This window comes from Pituophis catenifer, unplaced genomic scaffold (assembly GCF_029215685.1).
Source record: "Pituophis catenifer annectens isolate HBS135680 unplaced genomic scaffold, rPitCat1.0.hap2 SCAF_1, whole genome shotgun sequence".
Classification (NCBI taxonomy): domain Eukaryota; kingdom Metazoa; phylum Chordata; class Lepidosauria; order Squamata; family Colubridae; genus Pituophis; species Pituophis catenifer.
In genome coordinates this window covers 238,572,577-238,595,549 of record NW_027256881.1, presented here as the reverse complement: position 1 = coordinate 238,595,549, position 22,973 = coordinate 238,572,577, and the positions used below count along the sequence as shown (strand labels likewise).

The 22,973-nt window shown below is 40.0% G+C and overlaps 3 protein-coding genes across 5 annotated transcripts in view; 1 reads left to right on the top strand and 2 right to left on the bottom strand.

Moving 5' to 3' along the window:
- On the bottom strand, nucleotides 1-4,131 carry SDHAF2 (succinate dehydrogenase complex assembly factor 2). 2 transcript variants are annotated; one of them, XM_070931929.1, is made up of 5 exons: nucleotides 4,063-4,131; nucleotides 3,481-3,786; nucleotides 3,132-3,382; nucleotides 1,344-1,453; nucleotides 1-425 (listed from the first exon to the last, which is right to left on the bottom strand). In XM_070931929.1, exons 2-5 carry the CDS (start codon nucleotides 3,499-3,501, stop codon nucleotides 295-297), a joined length of 513 nt encoding a protein of 170 aa, XP_070788030.1. In that variant the 5' UTR covers nucleotides 3,502-3,786; nucleotides 4,063-4,131; the 3' UTR covers nucleotides 1-294. The 2 variants fall into 2 exon arrangements, with proteins under 2 accessions (XP_070788030.1, XP_070788040.1); XM_070931939.1 differs by having other exon boundaries at nucleotides 3,177-3,382; nucleotides 4,063-4,121.
- Nucleotides 3,809-22,973, top strand: part of CPSF7 (cleavage and polyadenylation specific factor 7) — a 21,746-nt gene continuing 2,581 nt past the window's right edge. The window contains exons 1-9 of one of the 2 annotated variants that reach the window (XM_070931919.1): nucleotides 3,809-3,859; nucleotides 4,278-4,382; nucleotides 15,699-15,917; nucleotides 18,283-18,386; nucleotides 19,368-19,513; nucleotides 20,127-20,532; nucleotides 20,845-20,960; nucleotides 21,043-21,217; nucleotides 21,416-21,589. In XM_070931919.1, coding sequence (XP_070788020.1) covers nucleotides 4,329-4,382; nucleotides 15,699-15,917; nucleotides 18,283-18,386; nucleotides 19,368-19,513; nucleotides 20,127-20,532; nucleotides 20,845-20,960; nucleotides 21,043-21,217; nucleotides 21,416-21,584 — 1,389 coding nt within the window. In that variant the 5' untranslated portion in view covers nucleotides 3,809-3,859; nucleotides 4,278-4,328 and the 3' untranslated portion in view covers nucleotides 21,585-21,589. Of the gene's footprint in view, nucleotides 3,860-4,277; nucleotides 4,383-15,698; nucleotides 15,918-18,282; nucleotides 18,387-19,367; nucleotides 19,514-20,126; nucleotides 20,533-20,841; nucleotides 20,961-21,042; nucleotides 21,218-21,415; nucleotides 21,590-22,973 lie in introns of both variants that reach the window. The other variant, XM_070931914.1, reaches the window with a different exon arrangement.
- The window catches only part of TMEM216 (transmembrane protein 216), a 25,867-nt gene continuing 22,245 nt past the window's right edge, over nucleotides 19,352-22,973 (bottom strand). Inside the window, exon 6 of the mRNA XM_070931950.1 lies at nucleotides 19,352-19,437. Within this exon, the coding sequence (XP_070788051.1) occupies nucleotides 19,423-19,437 (15 nt within the window). The 3' untranslated portion in view covers nucleotides 19,352-19,422. The remainder of the gene's footprint in view (nucleotides 19,438-22,973) is intronic.

The window sequence follows — 22,973 nt, the reverse complement described above, 5'->3', positions numbered from 1 at the left end:
TTCCAGTTTAGATCATTTTTAAAAAATATATTACAGCTATTTCAACTTTTGTTAAATTGCCAAGATCTGCATGATTACAATGGTTTAAAAATCTAATAAATAAGAAGACATTTCTAAAGTGCAGTAGTGATCTCATCACTATTTCCTAATTTGTGTTTCAGCCCTTCTGTCGAGGAAAAAAAGCAGCTTTATTTCAGAGCAGTACAATACAGAAAAGGAGCCCATGAAGCACAAATATGATTCTACATTTTAAAGGATTCTCCGAACTGGGCATTTATGAAAATGCACACAAGATCAGTGGGAGCCTTCAGCAAGATATTCCAGATCTGGTTGTCGTAGTCTCTTCTCTCTGTGCTTGTTTTTAGTAAACTCTCTAAGCATCTGTAGGATTTCATTCTCAAAGATTTCTGGAGCAGGCTTTGTTTCTTGAGAAGAAAAAAAAAAAGTGAGATTTTCCACAGATCCAATAATCTTTTTCAAACTTCAGTTAAGTTTTAGGTAACAAGTTGCATTAGTTTGCTAAATATAAAAAAATGAAACATCAGCTAATAATTACCATTTTTAAGGCTTTCTGAAGAATATTACTTTCGTCTTCTGGGAAGATATATTCAGGATACCTTCACTGCAAATCTTATAATAATCATGCAGTTCAATCCTGTATATGTCTTTTGGAAACTAAGTCTCACTGAATAAAATATTGGTTACTTAACATATATAAAACTGGATTCTGATTTAGTTATGCTAGGAATACTACTACTAAATTTAGTAGAGCAAATTAACTGTGCTCCTCCCAAGTTGTATTTATTTTAGCAGATAGATATTTTAAGCATAAATAAGGATCCAATCTTTTAGTTACAGTACTAGACCTCTTAACCTGGAAAAGGCTCTAAATAAACCCAGTGCACCTTACAAAGATAAACATCTGTGAACTTTTCAGTTCTATCTATAATCCTGCAGTTAATATTGTATATCACAATAGAATTGTAAATAATATGGAGAGTTTAATGGACTCACAAACTATTTCCACAACTGTACTTTTTAATAGATATGCACAGGATTGTATAGTCTCTTAGTTGTCAAAATAGCAAATGGTGTTCTTAACCATTTTGCTGTATGTATTCTGCTCCAAGGTAATATTGTATTTCAAATTCCCATAAAATTTCAAGGCCCATGCATATCTTTTATAGTTTTTTAAGGTCTGTCTATAAGATCCCTGAAATATAGAATAAAGATAAGAAACAGAGGCTCAAATATTACCTATACTGTTTTACTCACTATTGTGAGATTAGAAATACGTTGAGAGCTGTAGTCTGCTGGCTCCAAAACACACTGTTCTACATTACCTGTTGCCCAGGAGTATATGTCCCAATCATTGCTTGGCTCATTTATTAGGCGGTCATAAAGGTCCAGTTGTTGTTCATTCATTTGATTCAGATTCTCTTTGGCAAATAAACTATTAAAAACAATTAAAGAGTACTGTAAAATGCCAAAACAGTGCTAAACTCATAGGAAGTCAGTATACACAAAATGAAAAAAGAATCAAAAACACATCTCAAACATACCAACAGGAAAACAACCTGAATTTTCCTATATATTTATAGGATAGATAATCCTCTCTTATCTCTCTTAGTAGATTCTAATTAATTCTATCTGTCCATTATCATTCGAAGAGGCAGGGACCAAATCTACCTCATCTGAAGATGCCCAAGTAATATTTGTAGAGGCATCTATAATCACAACAAAACCATCTGTACTAAGGAAGTCTTTGTGCACAATGAATGCTTCTGTGTTGACTTTGAGGAGACAAAAGAACAGATTATGTCAGACAGCACATATTTAATCCCAAAATTTTACAGGCAAAATACTAATGGCTACTAATTTAGATTGCTTTACAGGACAAATTAGTCCTCCAGGGGTAGGACTTAGGGCCTTGATGGCGAATTTATGGCACGCGTGCCACAGGTGGCACGCAGCACCCTCTCTGTGGGCACGCAAGCCGTTGCCCAAGTTTAGCTCTGCTGTGCATGTGCGCATGCCTCCCATCAGCCAGCTGGTTGTTGGGTCTCTGCCGCGCATGCGCAGGGGATGGGGCGCATGTGGGGGATGTGTGCACATGCGCAGGGGGGCTGTGGTCGGCTGTGCACACTTGCAGGGGGGGCATGCGTGGGGGCATGCGTGCAGGCAGGGCGCATGCGCGGGGATCACATGCACATTCCATTTTGGGGTGTTGAATGCGTGTGTGCATTTGCACACACTTTGGGCACTCGGTCCAGAAAAGGTTAGCTGTCACTGAATAGGGAGTTCACACAGTAAACTTGATGAAAGAAAACTTGGTAAGAAAAACTTTAGCCTGCTTAGCAGGAAATAAAATAAGAAAAAACTTCTCAAGTTGAACTTGATTGCTAACCTATGCTCGTATAGAAGCAATATGTATATGAAATTGTGGCATTGCAGAATTATTCTGTTTTACAGTTCTGATTTATTCTGGCTTAGTTTCCTGGTGGTCTTCCATCCAAATATTAACCACATCTGACCCTGCTATCACTTTTCGATTTCTTAAGTGCTGCTCCATACTCTGCTGAATATCTCAGGGCAGGAGTCCCAGTAAAAGTTATGAAGAGTGGTGATTAGCACAATATTCAAACATAGTTATTGTAAAATTAGCATTTAGCGTGTCCCAAAAGGGTCTCAGCTAAATAATACAGTAGTAAAAATTAAAATTGGGGAACCTTGGACTAGTGATTCTAAGTACAGGTAATCCTCAATTTATGGCCACAATTGAGCCCAAAATATCTGTTGTTAAGTAAGACATTTGTTAAGCAAATTGTGCCCCGTTTTACGACCTTTCTTGCCACAGTTATTAAGTGAATCACTGCAATTGTTAAGTTAGTCCAACGACTGCTAAGTGAATTTGGCTTCCCCAATGATGTTGCTTGCCAAAAGGGGAATCCCATGACCTTGGGACACAGCAACCGTCATAAGGGATGAACCACTTGCCAAGCATCTGAATTTCGATCACGTGACCATGGGGCCCGCCGCAAAGGTCGCAAGTGTGAAAGACGGTCATCAGCCACTTTTTTCCCTGCCGTCTTGAGCGGTCACCAAATGAGCTGTCGTAAGTCGAGGACTACCTGTACGCCGGCTGGGAAGGAGAGAAGCAAAACCGCTCCGCCCACCTGAGCAGCAGGCAGTTCTCCAACATGCCTCTCTTGCGGCTCTCGTATAAGAGCCTGGCGCGCTTGCTCGCCAGGGGCTCGTGTGGCCGAGCCTGCCAGGGAGGGAGCGGGATCTCCAGCAGGTCCTTCCCAGAATCAGACGGAGAATCCCCGCGGTAGCCACACTTGGGCGAGCGGGAGAGACAGCCGGGCAGCAGCAAGAAGCGCTGCGAGGAAAGAGAGAGAGAGAGAGAGAAATACGAGCGACCGTCCTTCAGAAATAACGACCCTTCCCCGGTCCTCCCGGTCCGCCTCCCACACTCACCCGAACCATTAGAGCCGCCATCCTGCCTTTCTCCCCGAGCTACTCTATCGTTCGCTCTCGACCATAGACGTACAAGGTGACGCGAACCAGGATGCGCTTTCTTTCTTCAGCTAGCCATAGAGAGCTCGTTCGCGCATGCGTCTTAATTCGGTCCCGTTCGAAAACGGCCACCCGTCGAACGCCGCCGGGAAAGGGAACCAAATAGGAAGTTTTGGTCTTCGTTACTTTCTTGCGCGGAGAAGCATTAGAAAACCGGAACAGGCGGGATTCGACAAGCCGGAAGGGGCGGGGCGGAGGAGGCCCTTACTGTGGTGGAGTGAAAGAGAGAGAGAGGTTCGCGCGCGTTTTGGGCCTGCTTGGGATTGTGGGCCTTTACGCGGTATAACGGGGACGCCTAACATTGGGGAGAGATGAGGTTTTTCGCCGGCGGCGTGGTGGTGACCCTTCCGTGGGGGGGGGGGGCGAGGAGGAATGGCGGGGTCTCTTCTCACCAGCGCGGGAAAGCGGGAGGCGATGGCTGCCGCGAGCGAGCGGCCGCAGTTATGGCGCCGACCTGGGGGGGGGGGTTTCTCCGTTTCCCACCTTTTCGCTCCGCGACCCCTCCTCCTCCTCCTCGTCTTGCGGGGCCCTCAGATGCGCGCGGAGCGAAGGGGGGCGGGGTTGTTTCGCGGTCCTAGGCCCGCCTTGCTGCCGGCGGAGGAGGAGGAGGAGGAGGAGGGCCAAGCCCGGTTCGTAGCCGCGCCAGAAAGGTTATCCGTGTGGTCCGCGTTAACCCGGTTCTTTACTTTGACCCGCAGTGCCGCTCTTCCCCCCCTCCCCCCGATTCTCTCCGTGGCGCTCCTGAAACTATGTCGGAAGGAGTAGACCTCATTGATATCTACGCCGACGAGGAGTTTAACCAGGTAAGTGTTGATGCGGCCTCATTGGGAGAGAAGGGAAAAGAGGGCAAAAGGGCACAAAAAGAGGTCAGGTCTTACTGAAGCTTCACCTTGTTACGTACTTGGGGGCAACGGCGCGTTGATTTAACCCAACTGATTTTTTTCCCCAAAGAGATTTTAACTCTGAAGAGGATTGAATTGCCAGGTAACGGTTGTTAAATTTCATTTGCAATTCGAGTAGGAATAAACTTTTCACCCAGTTGGTTTCAAAAATGTTTTTTTTTTTTTAATCTGCGAGGAAGAAGAAATAGTATTCCTTTATTTGAAGTACTAATCATCAGTATAAATGAAAAGTGCAGTTTGGAAGAAACCCTTCATCTTTTTTCATGGGAAAGGCCGATTTGTGCATGTTAAACTTTTCTTTTTAGTGGGAAACGAAAACAAAACAATGTGTTATCTGTAGTGACAAATTTACACACAAAAATATTGCAATGAGCTTAGTTTGTTATTTGAGTGTGCTTTTCCTTTTTTGTGGGATTCCATCTATTAAATGCAGTTGGATATTTGTTTTGTTTTAGACTTGGATGTTGCATATGAAGAAGGGTTGCAGGAATTGGGTATCTCTAGTTTAATGAAAGGAAGAATTAAGGGTGGCATAATAGCAATATTCCAATATTTAAGGGGCTGCCACAAAGAAGAGGAGATCAACCTATTCTCCAAAGATGTGAAGGCAGGACAAGAAGCAATGGATGGAAACTAATCCAGGAGAGAACCAACCTAGAAATAATGGGAAATTTCCTGACAGTTAGAAACAATTAATCAGTAAACAGCTTGCCTTCAGTAGTTGTGCGTGCAACTTTCAGCAGTTGCTAAATGAATGGTTGTAACTTGAGGACTGTACTCTATCTCACTACTGATGCCATACTGATATAGCAACAAAATAAAGCTAAATAAAACACTGACAAACCATCAACCATGCAATTAAATCCATAATCCTCTTATCATCAGCAAAAGGAAAACACAGTTAATATGCTATAGCGCTATTTTTACAAATATTAGTTACCATTTACTAGACTGTATTTTTAGGGATAGGATGATGGCACAATGAGTATATTTAACTTTTGATACTTTTACAAGATGGTAATTTGAGTATATGAAATATAAAGGAAGAATAAATTAAAAGGCAGGAGACACTTTATAATCTGAGTTACTAGATTTGATAAAAATATATTGCTTTAAACTTTGGAAGAGGGAAGATCAGACTTTGTCATTCCCTGTTTAGTTTGAATCTCTGCAAGCGTGTTGCAAACATAGCTATACATTATTTTAAATAAAACATTGGGAAGTCAGCAGAGGAATAATAACTTGGCAGGCAGATTTGGAACTAATCTCTCATTAAAAATTGCTTAGTACTAACAAACACTCGTTTAGTTTTGGAAGCACCTCAGATCATTGATATGTCTCGTGATATACAAGCAGAAGATGCCAGGTTCTATTGCTTATATCTCCTTGTAGAATTACTTAAACTTGTGTTTAGAACTCTGGAGAGTGCCTGTTACTATAGATAGCATTAGAAGGAATAGGTTAATAGTTTAAGCAAAGTGCTTAGAAATGTTAAAAGTGTGTGTAAGGTTCTGGGTTCATACTTTCAAATAGCTTCTTGTAACAGGATTCAGAGATGTTTGCTTGGTATTTGAGTTGAGACGATGTAAGTCAATTACCACTATTAAGTAATGTGCCTCTGATTTGTATCCTAGGGCAAAGCAACTTTATATCTCCTAGGTAGTCTTGCACTTTACTTAGCAGCAACCCACAAAATATCCCGATGGATAGCTTCTGGATATCTGTATTTGAGATACAGTCATCAACCTTTTTGAATAATTAAAATTTGCTATCTAGAAATCAGTTTGAAGCTTCCTTTCTAGGGTCACAAAAGTGCCTAATACTATGTCCATGTTGTCGTCTCAAATTAGAATTGTTTACACTTTCATTCTGGCAATATTTTTAGTCATCTCATATTTGCAACTAGGACAAAGGAGAATACTTCAGTAATTATTCCAGCAGGCTGGGAGGTTTGTACTATAAGAAGTGTTTGTGGCATGCTACAAAATCTGCTGTGTTAATTATTATTTGGTGTTCCAAAGATCCAAGAAGTGATATTAAGATATAATAAAAGAATGACATAGATGTTTGTTTCTTGCATTTGTTTTTAAAGTTGGATTACAATAGTCAGGAAACAATGCATGTCATTCTTTGGCCTATGCATATGTTAATTCTTTATACTTTTACGTCTCTATTAAGTAAAATATGTGCCTGAGAGGATTACATCAATGATTAATTATTGTCCATTACGTCTTTCATATTACCATAGTATTCTGAATTTACAATTATTTGTTCTTTACAATCAATTTATTTATGGAAGTCTTCTGTTCTGGGCAGGTTTTAATTGGATATATTCCCTGATATAGAATTACTTGTATGTTTCTTTCTCTAAATCCTGGTGAAGTTGGAGAGAAAAACAAACAAAATAAGTATTGCTTCAAAAGTGTTCTGTGATTTTTGGAGTCCTGCATTATATATATTGTTTTACTTATAATACATTCATCCATTTCATTGCTAAAGTGTAATTATATATTTGTCTTAGTTCAATTTTTTTGAGGGAGAAAGGCAGCATTTTGAAGCTACAGTATATATTTCCATATGTGCATCTTGCTTTGGGTTCCTCTATAGGACTGATTTAAAAAGTAGTGGATATATCAATTTGCATTTGTCTATAATTTGCGTTACTTGATATACACATCATAGGAACTTGTGTGTTTGTATTTGTATACATAAACAGGCATACAGATAAATCCTCAAAGGATTTTGGTTGCTTTTGTGGTAGATCATTTGCTACTATGATTCTTGAACAGATTTTGGCCTATAAGCTAAGAGTGAACTGTCTACAGCAAGTGGCAGTGTCCAACAAATATTCGCTAATTACAACAAAATTAAACAAGGTCAGCTCAGATTGATATTTAGATAAGAAACCATCAGAATTTAATTTGGGTGACAGTATAGATTGGAACATTGAAAAAAGTACCCTGGAAAAAAGGAATGGTGAGCCATTTCCATATCGCCACTAGGAAAAGACAGTATTGTGGACTGTTTTCAAGAATGACGTGAACTTGTCATTACCTGTGAACCTGACTTAAAGGAGCTTTGACTTTTAGCACTAGGTCCCCATAAGCAGAAAACTTAGTTGTCTCGGAGCAAAGGAATGGGAAGCTGTGAAAATCTGGAAATTGAAGCATTACAATACTGCTCTTTCTGTAAATGGGCAAATGAGAATTTACATGCTTCTATGAACTCTGAAGTATTCACTACAGGCTTCCAAATGATTACTACGGCAATTATTTGTTCTGTGTGCTTGTAATATAGTTTTGCATATGTTGTTTTGTGAGTCCTGTTTTTTTTCTCTTCAATTTGAATCTCCCAATTTCCAAATGTTTTAGTTATAATATTGCTATTACAGAGGTACGATCTAATATTGAATGATTAGAGTAAAGATTCCATGCATTTTTGTAATAATCTAGTGGCAGAATCATTTCCAAGGTCTCTGCTTTAGAACATCTTTATGTTTCAAGTTGAGGGTTTCCCTCTCCCCCCCCTCTCTCTCTCTCTCTCCCTCCCCGCCCCCCCCCCCCTCTCTCTCACACACACACACACAGACAGACACACACACATGTTTCAGGTGATCCCTAGATTGTTTTAGATGCACTTTTGTGGTGAGTTCTAGAAATACAGTGGATGCTGTCAGATAACATGCATACATTATTGTTGCATTCTAATTTGCTGCAATACTTGGTTCCCAATTATCCCTTAAGTAATTTGTATATGCTAGTACTGCCCTTTAATATTACCAGTGTGTATTTTTAGCTGAGAAAGTAACTAATGGTTCTGAATAGTTTTTGGTAGATTATGTTATGCTTTTTATGTAAAGATGTAGTTCTTCCAAAGTGAATAGAATATCAGTGTCCATAATTTTCTTTTTTCAGTTTCTTTTTTCCTAAACAGCATTCAGTTTTGCAATGCATATAGATGCAAAGCTACTGTTTTAAGAGACAGAGTACATTTTCTGATGCGTTACAACAAGTGACTTCGACCATGAGTTACAAGTAAATTTAAAGAACTTAGGTCTTGTAAAGATAATTCACTAAACTTTCTAAATATGTTTTGCAATTAAGTCAGATGTCTGCATTTCAGCAAATTGTTTCTTCAAAATATTCAAAGAACAGAAGTTCGGAAGTTCAAGGAAAAATATATTCTGAGAATGCTAACATCCCCTTTTCATTGTAAATGTAAGGGAACACATGCCATGGCTTGGATTCAGATTTCCTATCAGCAGAAGCATAAAATATTCACACAGAAAAGAGAAAGGGCAGTTTTCACTATTTTTCCCCCAAATACTTTCTTGAAGAGTAGGACATTTTCTCATCCTTTTATCCTGTGGAACTCTTGCTTTCCTTTCCACAAATAAAAGGAGCTTGTCCATTTGTGGAAGCAATACTCTGAATCCATTCCTACCTATGTTTTTGAAAGGGAAAAAGATACAGAGCTACAACTGGTACAGAATGCATGTGGTAAATGATACCAAATATGCAGCACTCATGCATGAGCTGCATTAGTTACTGGTGGGTTTCCAGATGCAATTCAAGGTGCTGGTTGTCACCTTTAAAGACCTACCAGTATATAGCTTGGGACTGCGCCTTTTTCCAAGAGTCTCTACCTGTCCAATTCAATCTAGCAGATCGGGCATGTTGCAGACCCCATCTGCCAGGGAGTGTCGATAAGCACAGACTAGAAGACAAGCCTTTCTGCAACAGCCCCTACTCTGTAGAATATTCTCGCCTTGGAGATTAGAATGGCCCCAACCCTAGTGGGGTTTCAAAATCTGGTTGGGTTCCCAAGTCTGGGGCACAGAATAGAAAGTATTAAGGGCCCTCATTTCTTGCCTTTACTGTTAATTTGCCAAGAATCTCAGCTGCTATGTATATTTATTTTGGATGTTTTTATTGTTTTTGAAATATTTTATTGTTTTATACTTTTGGAATTGTAAGCCGTCCAGTCATTGATTGTGATGGGTGGCTATAGAAAATGAATGAATGAATAAATAAACTTTATAAAGCTATAAAAACATACAAGTTCAAAATTGAAAATACTGTATATTTATATTTGATATTGTGCCACAAAGAGCTCATGTTTTTGCTAAAAGATTATATAGAATCATGGCTTTTGGTTTATCAATTGTACCTAATGGCTTTACTTTTTACATTCCATTAAATTTACTTTTTACATTCCATTAAATATATGGCAAAATACAGAGTCATTAAGCAGGCAAGTAGCAGCTGCATGAATCCTGGATTTGTGACTGTGAGTAAAATAATACACAGCTACCTTGAAAAGGCTATGATGAGTAACAAGTGATATTGGGAGTATGATAAAAAAAATGTCATGAGCCTGAAAAGATAAAGCAACTGTTAAGGCTGCCTAGTAGCCATTAAGTGCTAAAAAGCAAATCTTGAAATGTCTTGAAAATCTAAATATTCAATAAAAAATGAATTATCTTTAAGGTAATATTTGATTTGTTCGTTCAGCGAGGATGAATAAGGATCCAATCACAGCAAATGTATGAAGGAAGAGCAAATGGAAGAAGAAAGTGAAGATTGAGAAAGGCATATTTGAATTGAGCTTATTGAATGCTGATAGATGAGAAGTTTTAGGAACTGATTAGTGCATGAAACAATTTCAGCATGATAAAGCAGGACTCAGTTGCAAATTTAAGAAAAAAGCATGGAGAGGAAGACAAAACAGTGTTGGTGTTATCTAGGTTTAATGGCATTTCACCCACCCCCACCCTGCCTCATTTAATTTCTTTGGTTTACTACTACTTACAGATAGCCCTCACTTAACAACCACTCCAGCGATGATAGCACTGAACAAATGTTAGTAACAACCAATCCTTTAAGTTAGAGACATTGCAGCACCCCCACAACACAATCAAAATTTGGGTGCTTGGCAGCCCACCCACATTTACAACTAGCGTGTGCTCCAGCTTCCCCCATCCGCCTATCTCCCTCCCAAGTCTACTCTTTTACCTGCCCTGCACTCCACCGCGTCTGCTGCACTGGACTCCGCTTTATCAGCAGTTGAGGAACAATTGGATCCAGGTTATGGAGTGCAAGTTGACCAAAAGAACAGACAGTGATGATAGGATGGTGGGCATTGAAGCGGAGATGAAGGCAGAAAGGTGAAGCCCCTATGTATCATTGGCACGGTTCTTGTCTAATGACTGCAACCAGGACTACCAGAACTGCCATTGCTAATCAGACTGGTCATGTGATGTTTCACTTTGCTTAGCAATGGAAGTTAGGGATGCTAAGCAAAGACCATCTATTTTATTTTTATTTTTTTGTGAATAGTGTTCCTTATAGTAAAAAAGGGAATAACATGACGGATGCATCTGGATGTATATAACTGAAGTGTTACATATTTATTTGTTACTCACAACAGTCCATAAGAACAAAAAGAAAAACAGGTATCCTTCCCCCCTCCACCTCCACCCCAATCACTAGACAGTCTTCCAACTCAATCCCCATCCTGGTCCAATGCTTGGGAGAAGACCCAGGTCATCCCACCCTCCAAAAGAGTAAAAGGGGATTCCTCAGATGTATTGTTAAGGGTTGGGACAGCCATCAGAAAGGGTCACATCAGAGGTTCCATCAGGTGGCAATATTTAAGGGAGCGAACCTGGACGCAGATCCGTCATCTAAACTACTACCATAGACGAGGAAGAGGAAGAGCTGCAAATAACATGGCCCTATTCTATGCATGAAATATAATGCTAACACCATGAAAACTGATACAATAATATGGCATTTTTAGTAATACTTAGTTCAGTCCCAACTTATTCAAAATTAAAATCCTACCACAGCCAATAATGCAAATTAGGGTTATTGTTAACAAAATAAGATTTATTGATGGATTTTTAACTAGAGTATGGAGGTCTGGTAAGTGAATGAAACATAGAATAATCAATATGCAACCACACTTTATTGAGATGTATTTTTAAATGTTAATTTTTAATATATTCTGAAAACTTATACCATTTTAGAGGATTTGTATTACATTATTTCTCTCTAATGTGTGTGTAATTTATTACTTCAAAATTTGTTCAGTTTTAATGCTACCAAATTCCAATCAACTCTGAGTTGCTCAAAAATAAAGAATATAAAAACAAGTAACTAAAGATACAACAATCCCTAGAAGGATTTACAAAATAGTTACAAACTGGTAATCCATATAATACATTAATACAGGCAATTGCCTACCCCAAAGCTAAGGAGAACAGCTAGCATTTCCAGTCCTTTTGAAATATAGTAACGGGGAATCATCCAAATCTCTGAACAACTTTCATGCCAAAGGGTAGGAGCTGATACAGAGAAGGAACAATTCCTGGGTCCCAGAATATGACATTGTTTAGTCAAGGGGACTTGGAGTGCATACACTCTGCCAGGCAAAAAACACGAATAGGCTGTTCCTTGAATAACGATCTAAATGCTGTGTAGGCTTTATGGGTGATAACCAGCACCATGAATTGTACCTGAAAACACTGGCAATATGTGTACATTATGAAGCCCATCATTGAACATGCCACTGTATTCTGGACAAGTTGAAGCTTCTAAGCAATCTCTAATGGCAGCCCCATGGAGACCAGAGCATTACAGCGGTCAAGCTGTGAGATAACAAGGCGACGGGTCGAGTGTCAAAAGTCAGAAAAGGACATACTGTAAGTGCACCAGATGGAGTTGTGCAAAGGTCTCCTTGGCCATAACTTCCACCTCTGAGTAGGAGCTAAGTCTAAGAAAACTCATGGGTTGTGCCCTGCTCTTGAATGGGAAAGTGCAAAATCCTCGAAATTAGGTGTCCAGGTAACCATAGTGACTTCTTAATCATGGTGAGAGAGAGTCAAGAGTTGGTTCCTCCCCATCTAAGCCTGCCTTCAGGTATTTGAACATCCTTACTTGGCTGGCTTGATGTTGAAAGATACAATGGAATATGACTAGCTGATGATATCGGGTCCTGTACATGTTGAACAAGAGGAGAAAGAGGTTAGGGCCCTGTTGCACCTCGCAATGGTTTCCTAGGGAGGGGGGTTTCCTAGGGAACAACCTTTCCATGTCAACATCAACTGGAACTGAAGGATTTTGAAGGATCACTATAATATAGCGCCCCTAATTCCTAGCTCTTGGAGTTGATCCAGAGGACCACTTTAGTTGACAGTATCAAAAAATCAAAAAACAGAAGATGGATGCACTCTCCCATCCTACCTCCACATCAGGTCATCATCAAGTATGACCAAAACTATCTCAATACTGAATCCTGGCCTAAAACATGACTAAAATGTGTTTAGATAATCCATTTCCCTCAAAGTCTTTTGTAACTGCAGGACAACCATCTTAACAAGGTTGGAGATAGGATATGATAGTTGTATAAAACAGTTGGTTTCAACGATGAGAAGGAGACCCACCATCATCTCCCTCAAGGAGATTAGCATCACTGAATGGACCTAACTCCAGAAAACAAGTTGCTGAAGGAACTACACAGAACCTCAAAACCCCAACTCAGATACATCCTAGATCAGTGGTTCTCAACCTGGAGGTCAAACGACCCTTTCACAGGGGTCGCCTAAGACCATCAGAAAACACATATTTTCAATGGTTTTAGGAATAATTTTATGGTTGGGGGTCACCACAATGTGAGGAACTGTATTAAAGGGTCGCAGCATTAGGAAGGTTGAGAACCACTGTCCTAGATCATAGCTCAAGACTATGCCCCTGGCACTTGGCCAGATATGCCCAGTTGGAATTCATTCAGTCTGGATCTGATATTCATTATTTGGCAAATAGTCAGATATTCCTCACAGCAGCCCTGCAGATGATCTAATAGCATGCCACTCCCTAGCAGTGATCATACCACCCTCAGAAGGGCTGCTGGACAACCTTTCATGGAAGCAATAAGAGCAAAGAAATACTGACATTTTGTTGTCTTTATTGCCACAAGGTCATCCCCATTATGTAATCTTGCCCATGTTCAGTCATAGATATGTGAATATAAATTGGCAGTGATGTCACTAATCAAAAGTAGATGAATTTTGCGTGTCATTTCAGTATGATATTAACAGAGGATTGTTGTTACATATCTGCTTGCAATCCTATTAGTATAGGACAGGGGTCTGCAACCTGTGGCTCTGGAGCCACCTGTGGCTCTTTCATCCCTCTGCCTCGGCTCCCTGTTGCTCAAAATATACGTCGCAACCGACAATGTGCGACACCCAGCACGTGATTTATTGAGCTTTTCGACCCATCTTTTTTTTGGGGGGGGGGGAGTTCAAAATGTTTTTGTTGCATGCAGAAATAAAAATGTGTTTTCTCTGTAGCAGGTCATTGATTTGTAACACACTATAGTTTTTTTATACAGAGCATAAAGTTAAAAAATGATACATGCAGTGTTATCTTCATTTTAGATGTCAAAAAGTTTTGTGGCTCCTGGTGTTTTGTTTTCTGTGGGAAACTGGTCCAAATGGCTCTTTAAGTGTTTAAGATTGCTGACCCCTGGTATAGGATTAAGTATAATAAGTATGCCATGGTAGTTATATATCACTGCCCCAAGTCATCAAAGTGATGTTGTTGAATTGTTTTCCCAGTGCGGTTGTGAGGATCAGAATGAGTAAGAACAAGCATGCCTCAAACCTGACAAGACTTGAATAGAATCTAGCAATTTTCAGTTCTTAATTCCAGATGGGATGCCACTCAGAGTTAGTGCAGAATCTGGAGATCCTCCTGGACTCATGGCTCCTGCTTGAGATAGCAGCCATGGCCAGGAGGATATTTGCAGAAATACATCTTGTATGTCAGTTGCATGTTGTCTGGAGGCACCACTCACAGTTACTCACACACTAATCACTTCCCAACTGGATTATAGCAATGCATCCTATATGGAGTTGCCCTTAAAAGGGCATGCTGAAAACCAGCTGATTCCCAGTGCAGTGGCACATGCAGTGTGATGGGGACCTGCATCACACTAATGCAACATAATCTGCACTAGGCATCCAAGTGCAATTCAAAGTATTGGTTGTTACTCTTAAATCCCTACATTGCATGAAGTTAGGTTAATCTGGGACATCGCCAGTGGTTTCTGCCCATTCCACTAGATCCAGCATAGTACCTCAGGTTCTTTTAGTGAAAGAGCATTGCCTGGTGGGGTCTAGGAAGTGTGCCTTCTCTGTTTATGTTTCCTGCCACCCTCCCACCCCAGATTCCTATAGCTCTAAATGCACTAGCTTTGCAAAAGGCTCTGAAGACCTGACTTTTCCCTCAAGTAACATCCATTGGATGTTAATAGAATTCTGCGTAATGTGTGTGAGATATGCAGATAAGGTTACGGTGTTTCCACGAGGTTTATTTTTCTTCGCTGCCCAGAGTTCCACTAGTCTACGCCATATCAGCAAATGTATAATTTTAACAGTATATATACTGTTTAAAGATATGTGTATGTGCCCATGCATGTGTGTGTGTGTTATTGAGCAGTGAGTTGGATCCAGATGAATTAGGTCTCATTAAATTCAGTGTGACATTTTTTAAATCTTATGTTTTGAGGGAATTTAAGCTAAATTCTAGTCCAATCAATACTTGATTTGTTCTTCCAAACAAACCAAGATGTGATCTTGGTTTCTCAGTATAGCAACAAATAGAACTTTTCATCTAATGTAAAATTTGCTGAGTTTCAAATTCCATTTTAAGGAATTTGTCAATGGAATCAAGGCAGATAATGCCATGTTTTTTTATGAAATAAATTTCCATCTCTTGTTTGGTTGCAATCTCTTGCTAAATCCAGTTATTACCATCATTGATTAGGCAGCAGGGAAATATTTAGAAAGAGCCTGATTGAGTTATCTGTTTTTTGGCAGAGGAATAAGAAAAAATAAGGCTGTTGATTTCACATTTATAAATATAGTACAGGAGAGAATGGAAACAAAGCCGAAATCTTTATAACAGTGACAACAGTCAACTAAGTATTCATTACCTTTGAAAAGGGACACTGGGGACTTAGGTGCATTAGTAAATAAATCCATCCCACTGGACTTTTTCTTTAGTTTATTCGGAAGAAAGATCGTTGAAGCCAGTTTTATTGTAAGCTGTATAGCCCTTCAGGAGATTATATAAGTGTATTTTACAAATATAGTAAAAGTTTTAAAAGCTCTAGCCCTGAAAATGCTAAGTGGTATCTTCCTGTTTCTAGGACTCTGAATTTAGTAATACTGACCAGATGGATCTATATGATGATGTGCTAGCTGCCAGCTCACAACCTTCTGAAAGTTGCACTAGCAGCTCTGAGCCACCAATTGAAAGCCGCCAAGAACAATCTCCTAAGTCAAACAGCAAATCGCCTGCTATTTTGTATACATACAGTGGACTGCGCAATAAAAGGGCTGCTGTTTATGTGGGCAGCTTTTCTTGGGTAAGTATTCTAAATTAGAAGAGGAAATAAACAGAAGTTGACTTTTTACAAAATACTCATAATTTCAGAGAAAAGGTGCATTATGTGCTTTTGTCATATGTTCACTTTGATTTGGTATAAACTATAACAGCCATAGAGGCACTAATTAATTGAAGCATTTGCTCTATGCTACAAAACATAATTTTCTTCTGGTACAGGTGGTTCTTTTTAACAATATATAGAGGTACACTGTTGGTGTATACTGAGAAGAAAAATAGTTATTATTTCTGTTCGCATCCATGTGGACAAAGATTTGGTGAAAAAATAATGTAGCTGGTTTAGAGGTTTTGCCTTTTAAACCAAGATTACTATTTTGAAGGTACAGAAATCTGGATGATTATTAGATGGCAGCGGAAGAGTTGACTTTTGCAACTCAGATATGCTGTGTTCTCCCCATCTCTCCCCCCCAAAAAGGAGAAAAACCCCTCTGTTGAAGTAAATATATATACTATAGTAAGAGGAAATTGTTGTTGTTAGTCCGACCCATCGCGACCCCATGGACAATGTTCCTCCAGGCCTTCCTTTCCTCTACCATCCCCCGGAGTCCATTTAAGCCCACGTCAACTGCTTCAGTGACTCCATCCAGCCACCTCATTCTCTGTCATCCCCTTCGTCTTTTGCTCTCAATCTTTCCCAGCATTAGGTTCTTCTCCAGTGAGTCCTTCCTTCTCATTAGGTGGCCAAAGTATTTGAGTTTCATCTTCAGGATCTGGCCTTCTAAAGAGCAGTCAGGGTTGATCTCTAGGACTGACTGGTTCGATTGCCTTGCAGTCCAAGGGACTCCAAGGCACCATAGATGGTGCCTCAAGGGTCTTCTCCAGCACCATAGTTCAAAGGCCTCAATTCTTTGGGGCTTAGCCTTCCTTATGGTCCAGCTTTCACAGCCATACATTGCAACTGGGAAAACCATAGCCTTGACTATACGCGCTTTGGCAGGGTGATGTCTCTGCTTTTTAGTATGCTGTCTAGATTTGCCATAGCTTTCCTCCCCAGGAGCAAGCATCTTTTAATTTCTTGGCTGAAGTCGCCATCTGTGGTGATCTTGGAGCCCAGGAAAATAAAATCTGTCACTACCTGCATTTCTTCCCCATCTATTTGCCAGGAATTGAGAGGGCCAGATGCCATAATCTTAGTTTTCTTAATGTTGAGTTTCAAGCCATCTTTTGCACTCTCCGCCTTCACCTGCATCAAGAGGCTCTTTAGTTCCTCTTCACATTCTGCCATTAGAGTGATATCATTTGCATATCTCAGCTTGTTGATATTTCTCCCGGCAATCTTAATTGTCACCTCCACTAGCTTTGTTGTTGTTCAGACTTCCTAAGGCCCATTTGACTTCACATTCTAGGATGTCTAGCTCGAGGTCAGTAACCACCCCATTGTGGTTATCAGGGACATTAAGGTCATTCTTGTATAGTTCTTCTGTGTAATTTTGCCACCTCTTCTTAATCTCTTCTGCCTCTGTTAGGTCCCTGCCATTTTGGTCCTTTATCATGCCCATCTTTGCATGAAACGTTCCCTTCAAATCTCCAATTTTCTTGAAGAGATCTCTGGTCCTCCCTATTCTATTATTTTCTTCTATTTCTTTGCACTGTTCATTTAAGAAGGCATTATTTTCTCTTCTAGCTATTCTCTGGAATTCTGCATTCAACTGGATGTATCTTTCTCTTTCTCCCTTGCCTTTCACTTCCCTTCTTTCTTCAGCTATTTGTAAAGCTTCCTCAGACAGACATTTTACTTTCTTGCATTTCTTTTTCTTTGGGATGGTTTTAGTTGCTACCTCTTGTACATTGTTGCGAACCTCCGTCCATGGTTCTTCAGGCACTCTGTCTATCAGATCTAATTCCTTAAATCTATTTGTCACCTCTACTATATATTCATCAGGGATATGATTTAATTCATACTGAGTGGCCTAGTGTTTTTTCCTACTTTCTTCAATTTAAGCCTAAATTTTGCAACAAGAAGCTCATGATCTGAGCCACGGTCAGATCCTGGTCTTGTTTTTACTGACTGTGTAGAGCTTCCCCATCTTTGGCTGCAGAGCACATAGTCAATCCGATTTCTGTGTTGACTGTCTGGTGATGTCCATGTGTAGAGTCTTGGGTTGTTAGAAAAGTGTTTGCTATGACCATTGTATTCTGTTGACAAAATTCTACCAGCCTATGCCCTGCTTCATTTTGTACTCCCCCCTCAAAAAATAGGAAATAGTCTAGCCTAAAGAGTTCAACAAAAGAACATTGCAATATTGCATTGTTTTACTAATTAACAAATAGAAATCTTACAAAAGTTTAAGATAAAATACTGTGATTTTATGTCTCTTCATATACAGTGGACAACTGACCAGCAATTGACCAGAATAATCCGTTCTATAGGTGTTTATGATGTTGTGGAGCTGAAATTTGCTGAGAACAGAGCCAATGGCCAATCTAAAGGGTGAGCAATGCAGGCTTCTCTGTTAATGATTGAAATATGAAGGGTAATCATTAAGGAAGATACTACAGAGTAATATGGAGTACTTTATGATCCATCATATATATGAATATATGCACACAACATTCTGACTATTTGAATTTGGCTTTATTTTTGAACAAACTGAATGTTTTGCAATATGCCTGCCTGACAAAAAATTTACTTTGGTAAAATTTACATTTGTTTTGAATGCTATTCTTGGGTCACACTTCAGACCAAAGATAAGACAGTTATAAAGGAAAGAATGAAATAAGAACTGATTAACTTAATTTGAAAATTGGTTTTGCTTGACTGCTTATAAATTTGGCTTCAGGGATATGCAAAATATTTCAGACTTGAAATGGATAGAAACGGTGCTTCAAACATAGAGCATTTTAAAGTAATGAATTGTTCTCCTATTACATGTGTTATGTGTATCGCCTCTAAGAAACCTGTATTTGCCTTCAACCTTCACCCTCCAGCTGTGCGTAGGATTCCTGAAGGAAAAAAAGAAAGAATTCATTTGCAGGAAAAGCAGACCTCTGAGATCAGGAGTGTGAAAGGAAGCTCAGACTGAAAAGGAATAGAAAGGGAAGATGCATGTCTGAAATTAGCTAAGAGAAAGAGCCCAAGTGAAAAAAAGAATCAGAAAACTAGACAAATTGCATCAAGTTATTTAATCTAAAATATTTAACTCTTCTGGCACTAAAAAAAAATGATGTGGGCAATGGAAAGAAATGAAGCTACTGTTAGGTGGAATTCTGCAGGGATGATGAGGCAAAACCCTTGGATGGAAGCTGCTCCCCCCTTTCCCCCATCCATTATAATTAAATATGAGGGAAGCTGGGAATTTACAATTGTACAAGAATGGCTGATTCTTCCCTTCCCTTCCCCTTGTTTAGATGGTACACCTTACAAGAGTTTCCTAATAGTCTTCTGATGATTTTTTTGTGGCTCTTTGAACAGATACGCAGAAGTGGTTGTTGCTTCTGAGAACTCAGTCCACAAACTTCTAGAGCTGCTACCAGGGATGATTCTAAATGGAGATAAAATAGAAGTCAAGTTGGCTACCCGGCAAAACCTTGCACAGTTTGAGGCACAAGCCCGAAAACGTAAGTTTAGCTGGATATACTATGCTAGCTGAATAGGTAGCAATGCAGAGAAGGAGGCATTGGTTAGTTTATTTGAAAATCTTGAGCAGAGCTCTGTAGACTAGAAGCAAATTAATTTGCATTTGCAGAAATAGGAATACTTTTTAGGGAAGGGAGGTGATTTTGTTACATTTAAATATAATTAAAGTTCATCAAAATCTCTTGCTTACCACCCTCCAAATTGCATGGGCTTAACTCTGAAAATTGTTGTCATCTGGAATGCTCCATATCCATAAATAGATATACTGTTTTTATATTTTGTGGCTTTTTGTGATTTGTCCTAGACAATGGTCAGGTTTCAGTATTGGAATAATTTAAAATGCCTGTTTCCATTGAATCAGATGCCTGGATCTCTCTACAAAGTTTTAGCCCTGTGTGAGCATAAGAGCAGAATCTATCCTTCTTATAATATAAGCGATCAGAAATTAGAACAAAATTGGATTTTATTTCTTTTATTTTATTTTGTCATAGTGATGTGACAAAAAGTATTTATTGGAAGTTTATGCTGTATGAAACGAAAATCCTGTATTACTCATGTGCTTAATACTTTTCCTCATTTGTGGTATCTTAACAGGGGTGCCTCCAATGGCTCACTCAAGGGATTCCTTAGATTCTCTTGATGGCCGAGCAACTCCAACAGAAAATGCTATCCCACCACCACGCATTGAGAAACCTCCCGTTTTACCTTTCTTCAACCGTCCTCCCTCTGCGCTTCCTCTGATGGGGCTGCCCCCTCCACCCATACCACCCCCTCCACCACTTTCTTCAAGTTTTGGAGTTCCCCCTCCCCCTCCCGGTATCCATTACCAGCATCTCATGCCTCCCCCACCCCGACTTCCCCCCCACTTATCTGTGCCACCTCCAGGGTCAGTGCCACCTGCCCTGCACCTCAATCCAGCTTTCTTCCCACCCCCAAATGCAGCCATGGGGCCTCCACCAGATGCCTACAGCAAGGCGTCTGCACCATATAATCACAGCAGGTGAGAACGAGTCCAGTCTTAAGCACAAAGAAAGGTGTCTAGATGTAATTCAAAAAGGGACTTTGTAAATTATTTGTTAAGATAAAAATGTGTTTTAGTTGGGCAATACAGAAATACCAGAAAATGCCTCCAAACACAGGGAAAGATTTCATCCCTTAAGAGTCTTGCGATTACTATAATATCTACTATGGTGGAAAATAAGAGAGAGATACATATTCAGCAACACACTTCCTTTTTTGGTGGGAGGCTCTTATGCATGGTGGGCAAAGTAGTTCTGCTGAGTGATGGGTGCATTCTTCTGTATTGCAGCAGGGAGTTGGGCCCATTACCTCCACCTGTTGGCGAAGCAGAATTTGATGATATCATGAACAGGAACCGAGCAATTTCCAGCAGTGCCATATCTAAGGCTGTATCTGGGGCCAGTGCAGGTAAGTAGAGTTGCTTAATGCTGTCTTTCTTTCCTAGCTCAGGCCTCAGTCTTACCATCTTGTTTATATTGTTATGCTTCAGGGGATTACAGTGATGCTATTGAGACCCTGCTTACAGCCATTGCTGTAATTAAACAGTCCCGTGTAGCAAATGATGAGCGGTGTCGAGTCCTTATCTCTTCACTTAAGGATTGCCTTCATGGCATTGAAGCCAAGTCTTACAGCATGGGCACTGGCAGCAGCAGCAGTTCCTCAAGGTGAGTTATAACAAGAAAACCTATTTGTGTTTTATCTGGCTGGATTTATTATATTCATGACTCAGTCCTATTTTTCTTTGTTTGGGATTTGTACATCCATATAAGCAATGTGTCCTTTTGTAAAAAAAAAAACAAAAACCCAAACTGACAGCAAGTTTAACCTATTAATCACACTTGATATTTCTTTTTATTTTCCAGAAAAAGACATCGGTCACGTGATAGGTCGCCAAGTCGGTCACGTGAGAGCAGTAGGAGGCACCGAGAGGTGGTTCATAATGAAGATCGACATGAGGACTATTTCCAAGAAAGAAGCCGGGAGCACGAGAGGCACAGAGACAGGGACAGAGAAAGAGATCGGCATCATTGAGAGAAGTGAGAACACTTTTTAGATGGGGCAAAGGAGTGTTAATATGCCTGTCTGTTTTTATTATGTCTTCCTCCCTTAAAAAAAAGGAAAGCAATCTGTCTCTTCCCTCTAATTGGGTATCATAGTCCATATTGTTGTCATCAGAATCAGTGATAGGCATTAGGCAGGAAAAGCGAATTAAATTAAGACTTGAATCCTGGTTTGTTTGTTTGTTTGTTTTCCTTTATTCATGGGCATTTAATTTTCAGTGCTTTGTAAAGTTCAGTTGTTTCAGACGTTTGGGTGTCTTGAAGGATTAGAAAATCGATAACTTTGTCAGTACTGTTCTTCCTGTTATTGTCAATTCCTCTTTATATGAAGCAGCTTCAAGAACAGATAGTCCTCTACTTATGACCATTTGTTCGGCAACCATCCAGAGTTATCACAGTGCTGAACAAAGGGAGTATGATTGGTCCCCAAAGTTACGAGTGTTGCAGCAGTCCTGCAGCCACATGATTGTGATCTGGGTGCTTGGCAATCCATCTACAAGTGTGTCACAATCAGGTGATCACCATTTGCAGTTTTCCTTGCCGGCTTCCCCAGCAGGTTTATGGGGAAGCTGGCAGGGAGGGTCGCAAGCTGCTGTCACCTGCTGACAGGACTTCCTCTTGCCTCTGGAGGCTGGCTGAAAAACCTCTGTGCTGAGGCAGGGTTTTGGCATGAGGCGTTTTCAGACAGCTCCAGAGTCGTATCTCTGAGCGTTGGCTGAAAAAGCTTCATGGTGAAGTTTTCCTGGTCTGATAGTTCACCTCTTAGGGGATTGAAGGAGAGTCTAACCCTTTCAATGGTATAGTGCAGGATCAGTAATTCAGCAGAGTTGCCCACTTCCAAATAGAGTGGGAGCAAGCGGGATCCTCCTCATTATGCTTGTTAATTCCCCCAGGGGAGTCACAACCCATAATTTGAGAATTCCCACCTTGAGCTTGCAGGGATGTAAGGAACCATAGCATCACTTAAAAATAATAGCACCTTCTCCAAAATTAGGCTGGTTTTTCCTGTTTTGTTTTTTTTTCAGGGAAAATGACCACATTGCTGGCCATGCCCCCTGTGACCCCAAGGCAAGGCAGGAAAGCGAACTGTGGCCCCTGGGCCCAAAAGGATTATCCAGCACTGCTGTAGATAATCAGACCAGAGCTTCTAATTTAACTACTTAAACAAGAAGGAAATCCTGAAGTACATTTGTGCAGAATCTGCTTTGTTCTTTCCTGGGTGAAGTATATGCCTAAATTCATATCTTATTTCAGAAGGGGAAATACCAGTAAAATATTTTTTTCTAAAAAAAAATAAATCTCAAATTTAACTGTTTATTCTACTGTAATCTGCTCTGGGTTAAAGGGAATTGGACATTTC

Excerpts from the sequence above, each read along its gene's own strand:
- SDHAF2 (XM_070931929.1), bottom strand. The coding sequence starts at position 3,501 with ATGGCGGCTCTAATGGTTCGG. Across the intron at positions 3,383-3,480 it reads TGGCGGCTCTAATGGTTCGG|CGCTTCTTGCTGCTGCCCGG; the intron begins GTGAGTGTGGGA and ends CTTTCCTCGCAG. Across the intron at positions 1,454-3,131 it reads CCTTCCCAGCCGGCGTACAG|TTTATTTGCCAAAGAGAATC; the intron begins GTAGTCCTCGAC and ends TGTTTTTAATAG.